The 23,352-nt window shown below is 38.3% G+C and overlaps 1 protein-coding gene across 3 annotated transcripts in view; it reads left to right on the top strand.

Moving 5' to 3' along the window:
- LOC121408885 (trithorax group protein osa-like) overlaps positions 1-23,352 on the top strand; it is a 32,183-nt gene that overhangs the window by 1,584 nt on the left and 7,247 nt on the right. For all 3 annotated transcript variants that reach the window (XM_041600574.1, XM_041600572.1, XM_041600571.1), the window contains exons 2-18: positions 6,451-6,603; positions 7,694-7,767; positions 9,411-9,529; positions 10,441-10,863; positions 11,265-11,399; positions 11,950-12,098; positions 12,864-13,035; positions 13,417-13,638; positions 14,091-14,261; positions 14,673-14,965; positions 16,207-16,574; positions 16,898-17,165; positions 17,745-17,970; positions 20,563-20,881; positions 21,184-21,448; positions 22,128-22,287; positions 22,411-22,964. In XM_041600574.1, the coding sequence (XP_041456508.1) occupies positions 6,460-6,603; positions 7,694-7,767; positions 9,411-9,529; positions 10,441-10,863; positions 11,265-11,399; positions 11,950-12,098; positions 12,864-13,035; positions 13,417-13,638; positions 14,091-14,261; positions 14,673-14,965; positions 16,207-16,574; positions 16,898-17,165; positions 17,745-17,970; positions 20,563-20,881; positions 21,184-21,448; positions 22,128-22,287; positions 22,411-22,964 (4,062 nt within the window). In that variant the 5' untranslated portion in view covers positions 6,451-6,459. The remainder of the gene's footprint in view (positions 1-6,450; positions 6,604-7,693; positions 7,768-9,410; positions 9,530-10,440; positions 10,864-11,264; positions 11,400-11,949; positions 12,099-12,863; positions 13,036-13,416; positions 13,639-14,090; positions 14,262-14,672; positions 14,966-16,206; positions 16,575-16,897; positions 17,166-17,744; positions 17,971-20,562; positions 20,882-21,183; positions 21,449-22,127; positions 22,288-22,410; positions 22,965-23,352) is intronic.

Genomic DNA, 23,352 nt, shown 5'->3' with positions numbered 1-23,352 from the left:
CAATCCGCGTAAATATCAACGAACAACGAATGCAAAGATTTTACATTTGCTCGTTTGCACCCATCTTTTGAAACGGACCACCCGCGATACACTAAGTTTACGGCCGATTCTTGTCGCAGTGGCGAAATATTTTGACTCTTCCAAGTCAGTTCTATGATGTCAACATGCTAAATGATCGTCTCACTACTTCCATTGCAAGCTCCGGCACATGATTCGACGATTGACGACGGATATTTGTTCTAAAGCCGTTTCCTATCGGATTTCTTGGTTTTTCAGCGGGGTTTGGGTCTGGTCAATACAATTTTGAATAATTTTACTTTTTGTTGCTTTTTTTTCTAGTAAAATCGATTCTTGTCGTTTCTATGGTCACTGCGCCTATTATTCTCCCTTGCGTATTGCTTGTTATACGCAATGATTTTAACGTGCGCAAGGTGGTCGGTTTCAAAAGAGGTGGTCGATATGTGGTAGTCTCACCAATCACCATACTTATTATTAAAAGTTAATTTGGTGTTTGTTCCACGTTTGCCAGGATTGGAAAAAGGCCCTGTGTAATTGTCATTGACCTTGACATTTTCCCATTCAATATGACTATCTCGTATCTCGCATGCAGTTGCCTGCACAAGCACACGCAAGTCTGATTGCCTGCAGAAAAGTTTTGAACATGCTGAAATTTTTGTACGGGTATGTTGCGGTTATTTCCTGAAACTCACCCACAGGCATATTACAGGGCTTGCATGGTCATCATGGAACTATGTGACACTGACTAACACAGGGCCTTGTCATAATAATAAGGTTTGAAAAACAGATAAGATCCACAATTGATGTAGTTCACCAGAACCACGTCCTCATCTGTGTACAGTATCAACTAATGTACATGTTGCAAAACTGCATTGTTGTGGATCAAGACGCTGAATATGAATATTTTTTTTTACAAGCCAAATGTGTGAAAGCATAATGTAGATGCAGTTTGTAAACCATTGTCATGCCATCATCATCCATAATAGTAGGTAATCTTTTTATCGATCACTTTCCTCAATTCCATCTCTATCTCTATTATTACCAAATATTGATGTTATCAGTATCATCCACATCATATCCAGGGAAATTTTTTTTTTTCCTGTGGCGGCTGTTTATGAGCTCACCAGACCAAATTTGCCACATACATGTAGTTTACATTGGACCCTACATGTGTGTGAATTTTTGAGGCTCTTTTTTTAGTTTTCCAGGGCTCTGTACAGGAATTTCGAGGGCAAATTTGCCTAGGAGCCCTCATGTAATATTTTCTCTGATCATATCCTTCAGCATCTCCAACCTCATCATCTGCTTCATTCATCTTTTCATTTTTCATTATTGTCCTCATCTTCATCAATTATCTTAATCTCCCCCCCCCCATGAACTCATCTTTAAAAGATATATATTTTGGGACATTTCCCAGTTATTTTTGTGTGCATCCCTATCAGTGCATATTTTACGCCATGTGCTTTGACGTCACAATACATGTACATGTAAGTGCACAGGTGTGTAAAGGGGCTACAGGTATCAGCTGATTTTCCCAGTCATCGGCACTCTAACAGCAACTTTGGTGACTTATTTTACAAAGTTATAATAACTGAAAATAGTCTATGGACCAAATTCTAAATGCCTCTACTTTTACCTCTTCAGAATACTTTACTCTGCACTGCAGTGCTACAAAGTATGACAAATATGACCTCAAGTTTATGGGATAGTGATGAAGAATTATCCTTGTGTAGATACATGTGTGTGCCTTTGGATGTGTTTTTTTAAAGCACATTTGTCCAACAAAAGTGCTGATAGTTTGTTCACAAGCACATGAACCCCCAATTTTTGATATTCACACCTCTTACATGTAAGTATACTTTCTCTACAATCATGCAAAATCTGATGATAATGAAATGGGTTTTGAGTATTTTTTAAAAATAAAGTGTAGCATTTATTGTACTTCTTAAATTTTATAAATTTCATTTTTAGATATGTTTTTGTCGTCTTTCACACCTTATTTTCAAAATTGAAGTTGCTGCTACTCTTAAAAGAGCAAACCAATAGCAATATGAGTGGATTAATTCTGAACTACTTGTGCAAAATTTGATTAAAATCAGATGGATTTTGGCTGAGTAATAGAGGTATAAACTCGGCATTGTGATTTCTTGGGGTCTAAAAATGCACATTTATTTTCATTGTGTATTTCTTGAGACCTCTCAAATGGGTGAACTTCAAAGCTCAATGCAAGAAATCAAACACATAAACCCCTGTTATGTTTTGCACAACTTGGAATATTTAGGTGCTGAAGTAACGTAAGTAACGGTGTATTAACCGCATCCGTGTATTAACCGCACCCCCAACTTTGGACTAAAAAAAAAAAAAAAAAAAAAAAAAAAAAAAAATCTTCTCACATTTACATGCATATTTGAGGTATGGAGAAACAAAATCTAAGCTTTTAAGATTTCAAAGTATCCAAAGAGATTACCGGTATGCAGAAATATGCTGTTCTTGATCAATTCATCTACAAATGTTAGAAAGAAAGAACGGTCCCGCCAATATTGGCAACTTACACACTCGCTCACCTCACAGTCACAGTGTACACACACAGCACTGCCATTACATTGCAAACTACGATACAGTACAAGTCATGCCAGTACATCTTATCAAATTATGATCTGTGTCTTTCCCAGCGTAGGAGGAAGAAACATTCACATTTCTTGCATCACAATCTCACAATCACTTTCAGAAATTTGATGTCTTAGCATGAATTTTGGATACGGGATTATAGGAAGGTTCAAGAAACAAAGAAATTGGCATTTTTTCCAGTTGTTTTTTACGGCTTCGTGCCGTCTCTCTCGTGCGTGGTTTACATGGTATCTTATGAAAAGCAAACAGGAAAGAAAAAAAACAAGCTGGCGCGAAACGGGACTTTGAATAGCGCCAGCTTAAGTCGCACTGTAAACACATTACAACGCAATCTCTAAGCTCACTCAACTCTCGCTCAGCGGTGACAAAATATTACCGAGTATGCTTGGCGTCTCTTTTAAATTAGTCAGGGAACTTCACTACTTTGAATCGAGAATAAAGTCAAAATTAGTGTCATGAAGGTGGGTGCGTTTGTTATGGACAACATTTAATTAATATTGCAATAATCGCTTCCCATTACCCGCGGCTCATACCCCTCTAAACGACATTGCCTGGGCGGCTACGCCCGGCCACTCAATGTGTTGTGAACTGGCAGACATCGTACATGTACGGGAGGGGTTACGGCGGGCTGGCTCGGACCCGTCACCGTGTATAAACCGCACCCCCGACTTTTGCTTCTACCCCGCCGAGAAAAAGGTGCGGTTAATACACCGTTACTTACGGTAACTGCGAAATTTGGTAAAAATGACATGGATTTCATTTGGACTGTGGACGTCCTTAAGTTTATTAAGGGGATGGTCCACTCTGAAAATATATCTAAAATAGAGTAAAATTCACGGAGCAAAATGCTGAAAACTTCATCAAAATCAGATAACAAAAAAATAAATTGAATTTAAAGTTAATCAGTATTTTGTGAAAACATTTATGTGCACATCGTCATCGTTATGTGGGCTGATGATGTCACATCCCCACTTTCTTTTTTCTTTTAATGATATTATATGAAATCATAAATCTTTCATTTTTTCATACATGTGTAAATGATGTGTCTCCATTATGATGAAATATGTTACGGCAATGAAACATTTTAAAAAAGCACTTACATGTAATCTTTGTCAATCCAATTGTATTAGTTCTTGGTAGAAAAAAATGAATAAACCTAATTGCATAGATGATAAAATACAAAAGAAGAAGTGGGGATATGACATCATCAACCTGCATTCATGAATATTCTTAAAGGCATGCCTAGAACTATTTCACCGGAATAATGCAAATCTTTAAATGAAATAACTGTGTTATCCGATTTTGATCAAATTTTCAGCATATTGCTTTGTGAATTTTACTCGATTGAGATATAAATATTTCTGGCCTAGACCATCCCTTTGATATCAGATGGAAGTTTGACCAATTTTTATTTGATCTAACAAAAAATTGCCATTTACAGTTGTAAGAATATGAAATGATCACCAGCAGTGGCCTATGCTGCAGATGTGGTTACATGTTTTTTACTGAAACTCTGCTAATGGTTATGTTTTTTTGTAATCTATGGGAATGTTGATAATTTAGCCAATTACCAATTTAGCATTGGGAAGTTATACTTTTCTGAATTAATTTAATAAACCTTGTTTGTTGATGGGATAAAATATCTCAAAAAAAAAGCTCTACTGTAAAGTGCATTTCAGAAAAAAGATAATCCAAATCTAGAGGGCTGATATTCAGATCATATTTAAGTTTGTGAAATTATTTTGTATGGATGTGAAAGAAAAAATTTGTCAGCTTTCCATTGATACCCTATTTGTACCATTTGTGCCACGCATGACCAAATTAATTGATGTTGAAGATAACAGGTGAAGGTACCACTTTTTCCAAGTTTTGGTAAAGTACCGGTAGCTAAAATGTGTGATCGATAAAATAAAATGTAGAGTAATTTTAGAAAGAACAGTCAAGGCATTCCTCTGAAATGATGATTGAAATGTTAATGTCTTTTTTCATCCACACCTACATGTCTTTTTCTCCTTTGCACACAAAACTGGTATCGTGGAGGAATTAGGATATCTTGGACAGCTCGTCTTACCATTGCCAGATCATTGCACAAATTTAGCATCCACCTCATGTCGAATTCGGCCCTGCAAATCATCAAGATCTTGAATAGGAATTACAAGTACCTTGTTTTTAAATGTCCCAAAAGAAATAATCACAGGGCACGAGGTCAGGGGATCTTTGTGGCCTTTCGACATTATGGTCAAGGGCAACAACTTGATCAACATCCAAACTTCTTGGAGTCTATCTCGAACAATGTTGGATTGAAGGACAGGAGTGCTACTGTAGTGCTAGTCCTGAATCCACCAAAGATGCAGGTACACTCCTCAAACCTGCCTCTCAAAATGTTGGTCCGACTGTGGTACGATCTTGTTAATCATTTGCAAGTACATTTGCCCACTTACACTCCTTTGGAAGAAGAAGGTCCAATCAAGATTTTTGCCAGCCCAGGCATCGTTGAAAGTGTTCACATCATCTGCCCTTTCATCAAGTTTTCCAAAACTTCGAAAACGTGGCATTTGCACCTGTTGTCTTCAACATTACTTAATTTGGTCATTCATGGCACAAACGGTACAAATAGGGTATTGGAAAGGTGATGAGTTTTTCTTTGACGTCCATGTAGAATAATTCCACAAAATTAAATATAATTCGAATACCAGCCCTCTAGGTTTGGATTACCTTTTAGTTTTTTCTGAAACGCACTGTAGAGTTATCCTTGCTCCCTAAAAATAAACGACGTGCATAAAATGCAGGTAGCAAATTATGATGTGTAGGCCTGGAAAAACATGCAGCTCCAATTATTTACTTTAATTTTCACATAAAAGAGATAAAATTCAACGCCATCCAGGTTTTTTTTTCTCTTGTCCAGAGCACCCAAAATATTAGTTGGTGTAAAATAAAGTATATAATATTTTAAAGTTTTGCTTAATTTCACAAAATAGTTATATGTACATCCTGGTAGGTATGCAAATGAAGTGACTGCTGACGTCATCCACTCACTATTTCTTCTGTATTTTATTATATGAAATATGACATATTCTATTTTTCTCTTCATTGTTCTGTGAAACAATGTTTTGTTCCTTCCTGAATATGTGGAATTAGCATTGTTTTAACATTTTATGGTTCAGTCAAGTCGTTCCTTATTGTCACATTAGTAAAAAAAGCAACAAAATGAATGATTTACATTCAAACAATAAAAAAAAAATTGTGAGTGAGGAACATTATTGACTCTCATTTGCATATCACTGAGTTGTGCATATAACTGTTTTCTGAAAAATAAGTCTAACTTTAAAATGTCGTAACCTCCATATTTTATATCTGATTTTTATGAAATTGTCAATGTTTTGCTTATTTTATTTTTCTCTTTTTATTCAAATAAAAAAATTTCTAGTTTGGACTTGACCTTTAATAGTAACAAAATTGAAAATTTCAACTTTTTTCTAAAATTCCAGATAAATGGCTTTGTATCAAACAACTTGGTAACTGAATAAAGCAGTTACCTTTTAACTTTCAATTCATGCACAATAATCAATTCATGTAATCAATGAAGTAAAAGCCGATTAATTTATGTCCCACGATCTGTGCAAATTTCTATTCAATTTTTAATTTCTTATGAATATAGATTGCTTTGATTCATGATGTCCAATCTGTTCATTATAATGATGTAATAATTGCAATAGCAGATATTTAAAAAACAACTTCAAGATTTCCTTCAAATATTTACATGTGGTTAACTGGATATCAATTTCTTTATGTTTTGTTGTATAGGTTGAGAGGATGACAAATGAGAAAGAAGAAGAAGGAGGAGGTGGAGGAGGAGGAGAAGGAGGAGGAGGGAAAGAGGAGGAACCTGGTGGAACCATGAAAGATGATAGCAAGTCTTCAGAAGGTCATAAAAAGATCAAGTGGCGCTACACTGGGGTAAATATTTGTTCATTATGGCTTGTGTCGATTCTATAAAATTCTAAGCTTTTTTTGTTTTTAAATCTGACCCACTCCCCCCCCCTTCCCTTTCAGGAAGGCCCTACATATACATGTAGGGGTCAGACATGTTTTCTAGAATTGCCATTTAGTAAATGTTCAATAATGTGAGTTATAATAGAGTACCATCTAAAATTTCAATCTTAACAAAAGTACATCAACTGTTGAAATCTTTTTCATCCATTGTGCACTAAAATATTGTTAATTTTACCCTTGGTGATACATGTTGCTCTATTGTTTATATTTTTTTCTATCATTTTCCTTTTCCATGCATGATGAGAGGTGGTTGAATCTTTTTTAAAAAAAATCAAAAGCTTGCCAGGTTATTTTATTATGATAAAGTTTAATGTCTATTTGCAAAATAACCCTGTGAACAGTGCACTCTAATACCTAAAAGTTGGTCATAAATAGCAGAATTTGTCCTTGTTGTTTATCTCAAGGGTTTCAGGGGATTTTTTTTGCTGGGGACATGTTTTGAAAATGTTTTAAATTGCTAGAGACTTAGAATCAATTTTATGATTTTAAGAATGGGCTATTCTCAGAGAAGAAGTGATGTTTCTTACCAAAATAGCCAGGAAGGCAAATGAAATGGAATAGAAGTCACCAACATCACAGATGAATGCACCATTGGTCAGGCAATGTTTTAAAATTGGTTTTAGATGCTAGCAAAATTAAAATAAGTTTTATACATTTTTTGAGAATGAGCTTTCTGCTCTCTAAGAAGAAATATGAATTATGCATCTTCCCAAAATAATCAGCAAGGCAAATGGAATAATATACGACCAGCACAGATGAATGCATGATCATTTGCATTTAAATATGATCACAAATATTAGTTTCCTAATGTTATTTGCTTCTAAAGTTAAGTTTAACTTCAAGGACCTCTGTATGAAAGAGCACACATCTCACTGATTTTGTTGAGTTTCCCATTACTCTCATCCTAACACTGGAAACAAATACAAAAGTTCATTTAACTTAATAGTATTAATGTCAACATTGAATTGATATTAACTTTGTGTTTGATCCTCAGGATGAATTATGGGACCTTCGTAACAGTCCTGCATCGAGGAAGAAGCCGGCTTGTCTGCTCAGTGAATTTTGCGAGTAAGTTTTGGGAGAAATCTCTTCTTTGATTTTTTTTTTAAAGATTGCCTGTTTATCCCCTTCAAGTAGCAATGCTCGAAGTTTCTTTGATAGTATCTTGTGGCAGCAAAAAATACACGGGAATAACGAGCGATTTGCTCTGATAAGCCCTTAGCAGAATTCTTCTTCAGAAATAACTTCTCATCACCTCTCCAATATTTTAACAAACACTGTCCCAATTAGGGCCGGGTCAAATTATTTAGATGCTGTCCAAATGAGTGTTCAAAGCATACACGTGTACCTATTTTGACAACTATTTTTCTGGAGATTGTTTCATTTACTTGAAAAAAAGAAGAATATTCACCTCTTTCTTGACTCTGGAAGATTGTTTTATGACTTAACACTTGGCCAAACACCATAAATGCCTACATGTGGGACTACAATATGTAGTTCCACATGAAGACTTCCATGGTGTTGAACATAAATGTAACAAATAATTTTTTATCTCTTGATGGATGATTCCAAGAATGAATATTACAATGAAAATGTACTTCTGAGAATGAAACATGGTGCAACCAGTTAGCCAGTTAGGCTCTCTTTAATGCAAAAAAAACCCAACAACAAAACATAAACACAGAATTAACCCTCAGACATGAAAATTAGACTAATGAATTTTTCAGACAACATATTTAGGAGTGATCACTATTAGTTTTGTAATATGTAGTTTCCACTGTCACGATTTGCACTTCAATTGAAACGGTGGTCTTACTCATGGATTAATCGTAGTGATTGTATCAGAACAGTCATGGCAGTCGTATTGATCGTAGAAGTTCAAATATCTTCGCGATCAGTTACGAAGGGCCAATCATGGTGTTTGTCACGGATCGGACGGTAGTGGGAACTTGGTATTAACAGATTCCACTATTAGTGTTTATATGGAAAAGTTATATACTCCAATTTGTGAATCCTGTACAGTATCAACTAATTTGTACTTATACAGAGAGTATCATGTTGATGTTGCCATCATGCTAATATTACAAACCCTTGTGTAGATTGTGGGAGGATACTTAGGATTCAGCAGCACATGCAGCATTATGCCAGCACTAAGACATATTCTAATATGTAGGCGCGATAGTTCAGTTTGTAGAGTGGGGGTTTCGGATTCCGGTGACCCTGGTTTGATTCCCACTTAGTGCGCTAGGGCGTTTTGGTAAGGCATTGATCCTCATTACCAGGTCCCTCAGAGAGGACCTTGAGACGTTGGTCCTCTGGTTGCTTGCTTACAAGCATTCATGCTTTCTTAGCAATCAGGTAAAAAAATCATCATTTACTCTGCAGGCCATATTTCTCAACACAATCGTAAAATTTAGGTAGAATTGTTGATGTGGTTTTAGTTTTCATGTATTTCACCAAGTCCAAAGTGCCAATCTTTTTTCCACAGTTGCATATGGCCACCGATAAGCATGGAAATCAATTTTTTTTAAAAACTCCATAGAACTATTAATAAATATGTTGAGTAGGTGAAAGACATTTTTATTTCAGAGTACATGCTTGTACAGTCAGTAGGTAAACATTGATTTATTCTTATAAATTTTCTAACTTCTAGATGCATAAACTTAATCAATTACTTACATGGGCTATCAATTTGTCTGTTGAAATCACAGTGAGAAAGGGATATGGGAACCAGAACTGTGGCATGCATCTTTCTCTGGTCGAAGATCAAGAGGACCTTCACCATTAAACCTCTATGAGCCAAAGGAACCACTACGCAAGAAGTACTCAGGTGCGTGTACATATATGAGAAGTTAGGTACTTCACAACAATCAGAGTTGTGCCTTCACCCAATATTCTTTTCAGTGCTAATCCTCATATTTCATCATAGATAAAACAGTGGGCAATGAAGGAAAAGCACTGTGTAAGACACGTCATAGTAGGATTCTGCATAGATAAAGACTTTTAAGTTGCCTTGATTATATACATGCCATTCTATGAATTCACTTTAAATGATAAAACTTAGTGAAAAAAAAAATGCTGGAGATGTCTGAAATATTTTTCTTTTTACATTCAGTTATATCTTCAGATCCAGCTGGCACAAAAATGGTAAAGGTGACACCTACCTAAGGTTCAAATATTAACTTGGGGTACAATATGTTAAGATTCATCTGTTTAACTTCATTTTGCTAAAAATGCAAAAGAAATGTTTTAGAAATGTACCACACATTCAGTATGTTTTCTGCACAAAGTGATTTCTGTGAGCCTTACAAAAAATGGACAGTGCTCACTCAAGTGTAACTTTCTGTAGAAATTTTTCATTTGATAGATTAGACCCAATCCCAAGAATATATGTGAAAAAAATAATCCCCATCATGTTGTATATTTTTCAATTCCTAGGACTTTTTCAAAGTGTAAACTTTTTATTGATGCGCACTGTATAATAGAATGGTTCCATGAGATTTGCTCTGGTGACAATTGCTCCAATGAGAAATCTGCATCTTAGGCAAAATAAAAACCTAACCTCCAAAACTAAATAACCATAATTCTAATCTTTACATTATTCTGAACTAAAAACTCTTTATTACAATCCTCAAACTCAAACCCTGTGACTTTGAGATATTAAGACCAGAGCAAATGTCGCACGAGTGTATGTAATGTCACCAATACAATACTGTGGATATTTTCATTGTGATTTATTAGATGCCAAGGAGAGGATTCTTGATGAGAAAGATGGTATCGTTCTTAGTCCCCAGCGCAGAAGCTTCGGTCTCGGATGTCAGATGGCATTCCAGCCCCCTGGGCATGCCTCCGAACGACATCACAACCACAGCCCCACAGAGGGCAAAGACCACGATCGTCCTATACGCACTATCACCCGGCCAGGAACTGGGCGCATCATCACAAGGAATCGTCCTCCTGTGGATAGCAGCGATCGAGAGATTCTGCGCGACAGGGATCGTGATCGAGATCGGGACCGAGACCATGATATGGACAGGGAATGGATCAGGAACAGGAACAGAGACAGAGAATTTGATCGAGATAGGGACAGAGATAGAGATTTCCGTGATATGGATAGAGGTGGAGGAGGTCGCCAAGGTTTCAATAGATATTATAATAGGCAAAGTAAGTGGAAGATATGGGGCTATTCCAAGTATCATACCAAATAGAATTTCAGATGATTTTGTAAGTGATTTGCTACTATTTTGTAGTATCTTAACACTTGCAGGTTGAATAGGTTTTAATTGTTGTGAGAAATAAGAGGACTTTGCTTTTATAGAACATAACATTCTTTGTGCAAAGTACATGTATGCCACTTTCACTATGATTGAACCCAAAATTTATGTAATGGATCATAATTATGGGCAATTCTAATGAATAAGTGTTGAAATTTTAAGGGAGAAGTTCAGTGTAAACATTCTCAAATTGTCAACTCAGATCCTGCATGCTGTTATCAAGAGGATTTTTTTTGGGGTCTATTTTGTGTTTTGGAATCTACTGATGTTTACTGTATATTCTTTACCTAGATTACCGTCGTCGTAATGAGGAGACTCCTGAATGGTTCACAGTGGGTCCTACCAGCCAATCAGATACTATCGCTCTCCATGGGTTTGATGAACATGAAGAAGACAGTGGCAGTGAACCAGAGGTTAAAGGCAGACGTAAGTTATCAGTTTGAGAGAATATGATCCTTTTATTTCAGGAAGTGAAGTCTAATTGTGTGATTTGAATATAGTGAGCTATCATAAACACCTTAGCTGTTTTAACCAACTTTGGGGGCCTTTCAAATTGTTATGCCACAGAATATGGTGATGAAAGGATAAAAAAAATTGTGCCTGTCCACTGTGAAATATAAGTGACATATGATAATGATTCAGCAGCTTTAGGTAACCTTTGATTTCATTGCATCGAAAAAAATCTTTCCTGTGATTACAATGGTTAGAGAGAGGCAGATTTATATTTGTGCTAACAACCATTAACTTCACTTCATTGAAGGAATGTCTTCCTGCTGTTACATTTGTTGTGTAGACTGAGGTAAAGATTGGAATTTACAAATTTAGGCTTTGCTAAGAATGTGAAGCAGAAACACAAGGCCCACAATATTGGCAGAATAAACTAGACAAGGTTCTCGGGACACAGAGCTATGAGCTTTGTGTATCGAGCCCCAGGACAGCCATCAGATTTGATTGCCAATTTGACTTTTTTTTGCAGGTCCATCTGTTGCTGATAGGAATGGAAGTATGGAGACTGCCAGTTCCAGTTCACCTGAAGTCTCTCATGAAAGTGGGAACAACACCAGTGGGGCTACCTCAGCCAAGGACTTTGATGTCAATGATTTCTTCAAGCTGGAGAACATGCTGGTATTTCTCTTCAAATATATATATATATGTTTGCTTAAAACAGTTTTGTCACAATGGATAGCCATTATGGCATAGATCTGTACTGATTTATCTGTGTTAAGGCCACCGCACACCTTACGACCTGACCGGTCGCCGACTGGCTTGCGACTGAGTGAGGGGAGATGAGTCGCAAGGCAGTCATAAGCCTCGACACCGCACACCTTGCGATCCAATCTGCGACTCACGCATGCGCTTTTTGGCATAGCATCTGAGAAATTGCGCTTACTACTGCGTATGCGCGTTGTTTATCATAATACGCATTATGCAACTCTGCTGTCTGATTGGCTGGGGGGTTGGATTGAGCTTGCGATCCAGTCATAAGGATTCGACATGTCAAATCCTTCCGATTTTCCTTGCGACTTGTCTCTGACCGAAGCTGACAAGAGCTGTGACGTCACATCTCCCCTCTCCCAGTCGCAAGCCAGTCGGCGACCGGTCGGGTCGTAAGATGTGCGGTGGCCTTAATTGTCGCTAAATAGTCATATGTTTTTTGTTTTTTTTGGCAGTGGGAAGTCCAAGTTTAATTCAGAGAGAGTCTAGCAGAAAAATATTGAAACAAGCTGATATGGTATAAACTGCCTTCTCAAAGGGATTAGTCATTAAGTAGCTGTTGGGGAAAAGGTAGTGTGTGTTTAAGTTAATGCAACAAGATTGTGTAAAACAAACCTTGTTTTTCCCTTTTATTGCTGTGTATAGATTCATTATTATCCTTTCTATTATATACAGCCCCAGATACCCAATCCAGACGAAGGAGAGACAGTCTCGGGAAAGAGCCGCTTCAGTCATCTCTTCAACACCCAGAGAACCCGTACTGATAGCAGCGGTACAAGCCGTAGTAACAGCCGTCGATCATCACCCCATGATCCTGAACTGGAGCTCTACCATTCTGGGCTTGAACGTAAGTTGGTGTTATTATCCAGTTGTTTGATCATAAGGGGATTTGCAATTGCATTAATCACAGATATATTGTTCTTTTTATCTCGAGATTCTTTGCCTTATGAACATTCTTGCTGTTTCATTTCTATTGAAATTAAGTGAATTTTTTAATGAAAGCAAAATCTTCTGTTGAACTTTCATTGCACATGCTTATTTAGGCACCATTCTGTGAAGTTATTATTTATCACTTCAGCATGAATAGTCACAATTGAATCATACTTGAAAATACAGAGAAAGTAAAAGAAAAAAAGAAGAAGAAAATTTCAGGGATTTCATTCTAAGTGTCCTTTGATAAATGTTAGCAAAGTTGCTCTTTAATTTTCTGTTCAAATCTGTATGACAGAGTTAATTGGTAGATCGAGTCCCACAGTGATGATGGGTGAGCGTCTCTTCACCCCTATCAAGCCAGCTGAGGGTGTATCAATGAGCACCCAGATGGCGTTATTGGGAATGATGCAGAAGAACAAGCAACATAATGAGACATCTAATCCTCCCACAATACCCCAACCACAGCCGCAGAAGAATGGTGACGAGGACTACAGGAAAACAGTAGTCAAGCAGAAATGTTAGTATAGTCATTTGAGGTGGTTTCAGAATATTACTATGGCAGGCCATTTATCTAATTGATTGCTTGTCCATTCCTGTGTCCTGTTTCAAAATATGAATAAAAAGTTTTCTGCAATTTTAGGAAAGTAAGAATGAAGTGAAAAAAAATCAAATGAACTTATGTGATCTATGGCAAATATAAGAATGAAAATATGCTGATGAGTAATCAACAATTACTGATATGAATAAAATGATTTTGGAGACCTATTGGGCTTGCTATATTCCAGTTGTTGGTAAGGTCACATATAATTCTGAACAGCTCTGTTAAACACTATTTTTGTATTAGGAATTATTTTCTCTTTTGAATGCAAAGAAAGGAGAAATAGTATGAAAACTTGTTGCATGGATATGAACACTGATAGTCATGTTCACTTCACAAGTCATTTTTTTATGCATACATTCTACTGACAGTGATGGCAGGACAGGCAAAGAGTTTAGCCGAGATCGAAGCAGACATGAAGAAGAGCTCAGTCAACCAAAGCCCTTCGTCAGGGGACAGCCCTGCCCATTCTGGAAGTGGTTCTGGTACTCCTAACCATGCCCATCCGGGTGGTATGCGAGCTGGGGGAGCTTCTCACTATAGTATGTTTTATATGCTTCCTATAAACATTCTAGGTCATAGGAGCAGGGAATGGTTTTTACTATTGACCGTTGGACAATACAGGAATAACATTGGTATCTGCATGTAGACTTGCGCCATCAACAAACGAGATCGGGGGGGGGGGGGATAAGCCACTCATAAGTTATATTATTGATTAATATAATGTTATTATTCTACTCTCAAGAACTATTGCTTTAGTTGATGATGAATTATATACATGTATATATGGGGAGCTGGGTACCTTTGATGTTTTATATACAGATGACAATACTATTCATAATGATGATAATGATAGGAGCTAGATTATAGCATTTTTCCATAGGATACAAAGTCCAACTACGACCCTGGCTTAAGCTCATCGTCAATATATCTTCCTTACTATTGTTTTACAGTAATTGGGGGCCAGGCGAAGAGTTTGGCTGAGATTGAGGCCGACCTGAAGAAGACTAGCCTTAACCAGAGCCCAGCTGGTGGGGGCAGCCCTGCCCACTCGGGGAGTGGACCCAGTACCCCATCAAACATGGCCCATCCTGGCGGTGTCGGTGGTGGAGTCTTACCTCACCAGCTGTTTGGGGCAGGAGGTCAGCAGGGGCGTGCTAGCTCACCTCCAAAGGGCGGTGACCAGTCAGCATTCAATAGCTTTATTGCTAGTATGAAGGCAGGAGGAGGTTTTGCTGGTACAGAGGTAAGGTCGATATTTGATTTCAATGTTAGTTGCAGAGCTGCCAAGTAGTACGGATTTTCAGTATTTAGTACTGAAAAATGAACAGAATACTGATGGTTTGATGCAAAATACTGATTTCTCAAGTTTCAGTTTTATGTGGTGTCTTATGGTATTTCTTTGAAAATACTGATTTCCTCGCCAAAATACTGATTTTCAGCTTTAAAAATACTGAAATGTTCTTGTTCAGGTTGGCAGCTCTGTAGTTGATTATCACCAGCAAAATATAGCTGATGGCAAGATGCATCGCGGTCTCTGAATATTCATTATATACGTTCATTATGAGCTGCAATTCTGTGAGAGCAGGGAAGGGGGAAATGGAAGTGAGGTTTCATCGGTGCTTGTCCATGAAAAGTGGGCATTTGGGTACAACAAAAGTTCCGAGTTGGTTTAGAGCAACACAGAGCAGTATTGTGGTCAAGTGATTAACCTTTCATAATCGGCAATACTTTGGTCATAATCATATCCTGTTTCCGCAATATGTCAGTATAATCATAAACCATTCTCAAATATTCAATATAAGGTCAATAATACTGAAACATATAAAGCACTAATTGTTATGTTAGAACATGATTGAAATGTAAGGAAATATTATTGACATAAAACCTGCATGTGGAGACAGCCCATGATGAGCATTTTTTTTTTTGTAGATGGGTTATTGTAATACTTATTGTGATGGGGTATACATGACGACAAACCAAATTACTGGTCATGTGGCCCTTCTCTAGCCAATGTATGACCCTGGGAAAGTGCTTGCTTGTCAATAACCGGGTAATTACTTGACCATTTCAATGTATCTTCACCTATGTGCATTTAGAACTGAAAATTACGAGACTGTTAATTGTGAAAAGGAGGGAAAATCTCTTGTTCTAAGAGAATATGTCAGAGCAAGTTTTGTTACATATTTTCAGACCATTTGTTTGAAAAAAAATTCCACTCAATTTTCAAGAATTTTGAGCCAGTGTGTGTCTCCCGTTTATTTTTTTTTAAAACACAAATGACATGAGATTAGGGGGTAAATGAATTTAATGTTATATTACCTGATTAATTCATGTTTAGAATCTTAGACTTGGTAGAAAAAAACATTTTGAAGACTAGTATGAAATGTATTGATTGGTGTATTTTATTGAATATTAATTTTTAAATTGTAACTATCAATCTCGAATTGAGAATGATGATAGACTTGTTTCAAATATCCACCTCAGAAAAGAGAAGAACAAACGTCATCCCCCAAACCAGTTCACCCAGGGCTTGTTCAGCGCACTGCGTCACCACCTCCTGGCCACACCCATGGCCATGCCCCCAGTGCTCCGTCAGCCATGGAGAAGGTTGCAATGATGATGAAGGCATCAGAGCATCCACAGGAAGCTAGGCAACCTCATCCCCAGGCTCAGCAGCAGCTGCCACCTCATCACCCTCTGGCACACCAGCACATGCAAAGCCAGCAGCAGCAGCAGGCAGGGAGGGGTGTGTCTCCATTACCACCAGGTCTCATGGCAAGACACGCCCATCCCCATCCAGGGGCCCAGCAACCACCCAGGGAAGGACCTATTCTCAACCTGCCAGATAATCGGTGAGCCTTGCCTTTTCTTTGCATCTATGCATGAGTTTGTCTGAATAAGTCAGCGTTTTATGCAGTTTGTGTGTGCTTGATGATGGTGGTGTTGTGTAATGTGATATATTTGTTCCAGGGAATTTTTTTTTGTAACTTATGAAATGCTTGTGAATTTTTTTACCTTTAGAATGATATGTGTAGAAGATCATTTGCAAATGATGATATAACATGTCATGGTTGAAGAACACTCAGATTTATATTAAAAATATCTGTGGATGATGGCAGGGACTGATGCTTCCCAAACACTCCAATGTCAAAATTTTCTTCCCTCAACTCTACAGTGGACCTTCTCCCGTCAACCAGGAGGTGATGGCTACACTCTTCAAGAGCCATGCCCCTCCTGCCACAACCGCCACTACCGCTCCTACCAGCGGTCCTGCCCCTCATCCCCTTGGGTTGCAGCAACAAGCAAGCCACCAGGCTCCCAGTATGCCTCCCAGGGGTCTACCAGCTAACGTGGAGCAGATGCAAGCATTGATGAGGCAGAACCCAGAGCAGATGGCTGCTCTCATCAGACAGTATCAGGTGCATCAGCAACATCAACTGGCTGTAAGTGCTAGTTATTCATTAGCATTAGACTCATAGCAGATAAGGAGTTCCTAAAATCTGTTAGAAGGCAGATTTAGATTAGTGACACATCTTCTATGACACTTTTATATGGCCAAATATACTGTGAATGCTCAAGACAAGGAGTAATACATGTACAGTAGCATCTGCTCTACAGATAAAATACGCTGGCACATAGGAAGAATCAAGAGATATGTGCAGCAACCTCAGAGATTCGTACAGGCCATAGGGTGGGCAAGAGAATTATGGGGTGCATTTATAATTACTTTCATTTCTAATATTCTATAATTTATTTTTTGCAAGTGCATAACAATATTTTTGCCGCATATGCGTGTCACAGAATTTACATCGCACATTGAATCTTGCCTAGTAATAACTAGATGAAGCTGCTATTTATCAGCTTGAATGTCTAGTCTCTTTGATGTAGTATTGATGGTGTTAGGTAATTGTTATGATGATCTTTCGAGAGTGGATTCTGTTAGATGACTGCATAAATCAGATGACTGCATCAATAAATTAAGATCCTTTTACACATTCCTTTTTGTCTTTACCCTAATGCAGAGACAGCGTGCTAGTCCTGTACCACCCAACCAGGAGGCAGTGTTCACCATCCTCCGTCATGCCATGGCCAACCCACCCTTTGCAGCTGCCCTCATGGCACAGGCAAACAAAGAAGCTCAATTAGCCCCTGGCAATGCAGCCTCTGCTATCAACCGGGCTGCTTCCCCCAGGGACATGCTCACACAGGCCCTGCTTCAGTCAATGCCTCGCATGCAGTCTCCTGTCGGTAAGTCTCTGAATTCCTCCCATTTTTGCTGGATTACTTGCCACAACTACAGAAAATAAAGGATTCATAGATTAAATGGGTAAAAAGCAGTTTTGTCTGTTTAAGGTCTAAGATGCATTTATGTTGAAAGCTTGTAAAATTTTAAATAAGTCTCTCATTTTCATATGTAATATGTATTTGTAATTTTCAAATTTTTTTTACATAAATCTCTTAATATTCTATTTCTGTTAAATATTTGCATGTTGTCATGTTGATTTGAAGATAAACATAATTTATACTGAACTGAACTGAAACAGAAATGTAGAAAATCCCCAAATCATAAAAAACATCAATAAATTAACATGCATTGAGTATAATTTGCCTATATTTTTCAGATTTGGTGCCAACAAATTTCCCCCTTTTTAGAGGGTCAATCTCAATTGTGAAGGGATAGGTATATTCTGAATGGATTTGAATAGTGTTTCCATTTGATCATAGATAAAAGCCATTCATGCTTTGAATTTACCACTGCCATTCTTATTCCCCCCCCCTTTTTGTCTCACTTGCATAGCAGAGTGAGACTATAGGCGCCGCTTTTCCGATGGCGGCGTCAACATCAAATCTTAACCTGAGGTTAAGTTTTTGAAATGACATCATAACTTAGAAAGAATATGGACCTAGGGGGGGTATTCTGAAAAGTCTCGTAAGTTTCCACTTAAATATCCTTTTAAGTTACCCATTTAATGGAGCGCTAATGTACCTCCAAATTCGTATTCTGAAAACTCTATTAGCGCTCAATTAAGTCCCTTTAGGCCACTCCCCTACTGAGCCGAATTAGCCAATCAAATGCGCTCTTACAACGTAAAATTTTCTCCTAGCGCGCAGTGTCTCTTCACTTTGCTGCCTTGCAGCGCAGCGCCCGGCTGCTGCAGGTGCACTGCACCACGATCTTGATAAAAGTTTTTTTGCTGAAATGCTAAAGCATTTGCATCTGAGATTAGAGGTTTGTTATGTTGTTGAAATTAATTGTTGTCTTTTCCCTTTCTCTCTCATTTAATGTACCTTTGTGCTTTTCTCTTTTTTTCGAACGCGTTCTGATTTTCACAACTCTCTATTTGAATCCATTTGTAGCTTTCTTTCTTTTTCTTTTTCTTGTTTTTTACAATAATTTTTATTTGCCTCTGTCTCGGGGCCATGGTAGAGGGGGTTCTTCTTTAACTTAATTCCTACTTATTTTAAAAACTACATACTTTTCATTTATATGAGAAATATTCTCCAACAAAATTTGAATAAACATATTTTAAATATAAAAAAAGCATAATTAAAAAAAGCCGAAATTTAATTGATATTTGATGTTGAAACGTTATGACATTTATAGGTTTTTATAGGTGGGGAAAACGATGGCAGCACTCACTATTTTTTCTTTTGTATTTTATTCTATATATTCGTTTAAATACTAAAGGGGTCTATGCTTATTTTTCATTGTCAGAAACAAGGTTTAATTCAACCATGCACATTGCTGCATCTATCGTAATTTGGCAATTTCATTATTGTCAAAAAAAGTGTGCAAAACAAAATAGTTTACGATGCTAATAATTAAAGAAAATATAGAAAAAATAATAGTCATATTTTCCCTATAAGTACACAAATATTTCTGTCTCCTTTTTCCCCCTTTTCTAATTTATTTATTACCAAATATAGTCCCATTTAAGACAATCAACTGAGGTGACGTGGCCGAGTGGTCAAGGTGGAGCCTGACTGGGCACATGAAAGTATGGGGTTCAATCAAAGACCCTATTCCTTATTTTACTTGTTTCTATACACCACCTTTTCCCCTTTATTCTTTTCCCTTTTTAGCTCTCTCCTTTATTCTCTTCCTTCCTCCTTCCTTCCTCCTAGTATTAAACCGATTTGATGATATTTATACGAAATGAAAGCCACATTTATCAAGATATGATGAGACTTAATGGACCTCTTATCACCATTATCTTCCCCCACTGGAAAGTCCGCTAATTGAGCGCTATGAGACTTTTCAGAATACCAAAAGTCTCGTAACTACTCAATTAAGTCTTCGCGCGGTCAAAACGCGTACTATTGCAAGTGCGCGCAACGCAACCCTGCCAAATAAGGAAAGGGCACTTAAGTGACTTTTCAGAATACCAAAATGCTAATTGAGCGCTAATTGACCGCTAATTGAGCTTTCAGAATACCGCCCCTAGTTCATAAAGCTTGGCCATAGGGTTAATCAAGTATTACTGAACATCCTATTAGAGTTTCATGTCACATGACCAAGGTCAAAGGTCATGTGAGGTCAATGAATTTTGGCCCTATTGGTTGTATTTGTTGAATTACCATCCTATCTCTGTAAGTATATCGGTCTAGTTCATAAAACGTGGAAATAAGAGTAACCAAGTGTCACTGAACATCTTGTGCGAGTTGTAGTATTTTTCAAAGTCAGCAATGCTGCTATGTTGAATCGCGTGATGCAGGTGAGACGGCCAGAGGCATTCCACTTGTTTAGAGAGGTTGCTGTAGGATGATTAGAAGAGGGAAAAATGTTCTGCTTTTCGTGTATGGCTGTTAATTGGGATCACATATTTATCTCTTTCTCAGCAATCCCTGGCAGCCAGTCTCCCTTGCCAACTGGCCCAGCAGCAGCGGCAGCAGCCCTCCGCTCCCAGTCCCACAGCCCCCTTCCTGGAGGCATCGCCCCTCCTACCCTGGGACCAGCTGGACTGGCCACCTCTCCTCTCCTTAGCTCCTCCAACACCCTTGCTCCTCCTGGACCTTCGCCGGTGAATCCCCTTCTGCCCCAGAGGATTCCTTCCCCCCAGGAGCTGGCTAAGCACACACAGGGTATCCTCCAACAGGCTCTTATAAGGAAACAACTGGAGGTACAAAAGGAGAAATTCAAGGCCAAGGAAGCTGCTCGGTAGGACATCCAATCCTTTAACCTTTCACTGATTTAAAAAAAAATCTTTCATCTTTGGCTATCTGGTAGTACATATAATCCCATGGGGGTAAAGAAAATTATTGGCTGGTCTGCACCTCTTTGAAAAAAATATCAAGTTCAAGGTGTCTTTTCCTGTAGAACAGCAACACCATGATGATAATCCGTCATTCACATGGTGATTGAACAGCCACATATCAAGATTAGTGTTTCCATATAATGATAAAAAAAGGAAACTAAGTTCTATTATATTAAATTAATAGCAACATTTTCTTTACTATCAGAGCTAAATCTCCAGCTGTTGGTCAACCTAATCAAGGGAATCCACAGCAGCAGCTTCAACAGCCTCAGAAACCACCACAGCAAACCGTAGGTCCCCAGAACTCTGGCCCACCAAACAGTGTTGCACAGGCTCCTGGGGTAACCCCACATCCTCAGCCATCACAACAGGCTAACCAACAGCAGAACCAGCAGCAGAACCAGCAGCAGTCGCAACAGCAGCCACCAAGACCTTCATCTGGCACTCCCCCTGGAACACCAGGACGGAGGGTATGATTTGAATGATTGCAACCTATTTTTTTTCAGCATTGTTTGCCTTGTGTGGAGCAACACCACTGTATGACAATTACAAATCTATCAGAGCATCACTGTTAGTTTCTTTGGAATGTTTATTTACATTTAATGTATTTATCTGGTCAAGTATAAGCCCTGGTATCTGCAATGGCAGTTGTTAATTCTATTGATATCCTTCTATTTCAAAAGAACTGTAGCTTTACCTAGAGATGAGCAACTAAAAAAAAACAACCAAAACAGTAATTAAAGATACGGTGAAAAATTGTCCAGTCCGTGTTCATTCTGTGATTTGGGTAGGACATTTTGATAAAAATTTCATTTGGTTGTATGCTATATGTAATGAACATGAGTTTGTGTAGGAAAGTTGATTTTAGGTTGAGTTGAAATCTCATTTCCCCTTGTAATTATTGGATTAAAAAAATCTTGGCAAGTGTGTATCCCAATAATAGAGAGGTCCAGATAAAGGTAGGCTGGATAAGAGAGGTTGAACTGTAATCCGGCATACTGATCTCTGTGGCACCCACCTACTGACGATGGCATGATTAGGCTGCGAATGAGGAAGGTATGGTGATCATGGTTGTCTTAACATAGAATATTTTGAAAGCAGATATCACTGTATTCTTACAACTTGCAATGTTTCTTTATCATACTGCAGACACCCAGTAAGATAGCAGCTGCCTTCATGCCCACCTCTGTAATTCGTAAAATGCATGAGAGTAAAGCTGAAGCCAAGGCTGCTACCCAGGGCAGACCAGGGGAAGGTGTCGGCAAGGGTGATGGTTCATCTGTGCAAGAACCAACCACTGAAAACCAAGGTAAGATGCCATAGAATGGCAGCTTGGCTGTATACGTATGAAATTAATCTAATATAGACCTGTGAGGTGTATTAACCTGGAATAAAGACAATGATTCATGTTCTCTTTCACTTTTGAATTTAGGAGTCATTCCAAACCATGGAGGAGGAGAGAAAGGGAGAGATATGAATAAGCAGCTGGATGGGGATAATAAAGCCATTCCACCCCAACCTACTCCCCAGCAGCAGCAACAGCAGCTGAGGGGTCCACACCAACCCCATGGTCCTACCCAGCAGGATGGTAGGAGAGACCTACATGCCCCAACCCACCCACCTAACCACAGTGCCCCAGAGCAATCTGAAATAACAAAGAACCCTCATATTCTGGGTAGCAGTAGTGGTCCAATGAAGGCCTTTCATCCCGAGGGCCACGTCCCTCACTCTCAGTCAAGTCATGCCCCTCACTCCCAGCCCAACCAGATTCCCAGCCAAGCTCACCTTCAGCAGCAGCAGGCATTTCTGCAAGCAAGGCAGGTGCCTCCAGGTTTAGGTGGCCAGCAGCAGAGGATGGAGATGGTGCAGAGAATGGGAGAGAGAGTAGCTAAACCACCAACCCCTCCCAATGTTCAGTCTCACCATGGTTTGCAAATGAATCGTATGGCATCAGCTCAGCAGCAGAATCCACAGCTACAGCAGCAGGTAAGATTCCTTCAGTCCTGGGCATTGTTCGTCCTGCTCTCATTGCAAGGCTTCACACTAATTATTTTTATGTTGGTTGGCTAACATTGAAATTTGGTTGCCAGAAAGAATTGAAGAAAAACAAATATTTGAACAAAATATAATAAAACTTTAAATGTAAACCCAAATGTCATAACATTAAATTAGTTTATCTTAACTGTTCCATCCACAGAAGTGGAATCTTCTTTTTTATTTCAGATCATCAAGAATTCAAATCTAATGTTCTGATAATCATTTCATTTAAGTCACCAGAATCAGCAATTAATTGATAATATAACTTATTATGTACATGTCAGTCATCTGTGTCTAGGATCCCCACAGATTACATACACTTTGATCAGTAGACCTG

Source organism: Lytechinus variegatus, chromosome 2, assembly GCF_018143015.1.
Source record: "Lytechinus variegatus isolate NC3 chromosome 2, Lvar_3.0, whole genome shotgun sequence".
Classification (NCBI taxonomy): Eukaryota; Metazoa; Echinodermata; class Echinoidea; order Temnopleuroida; family Toxopneustidae; genus Lytechinus; species Lytechinus variegatus.
This window is presented reverse-complemented; position numbering and strand designations above follow the sequence as displayed.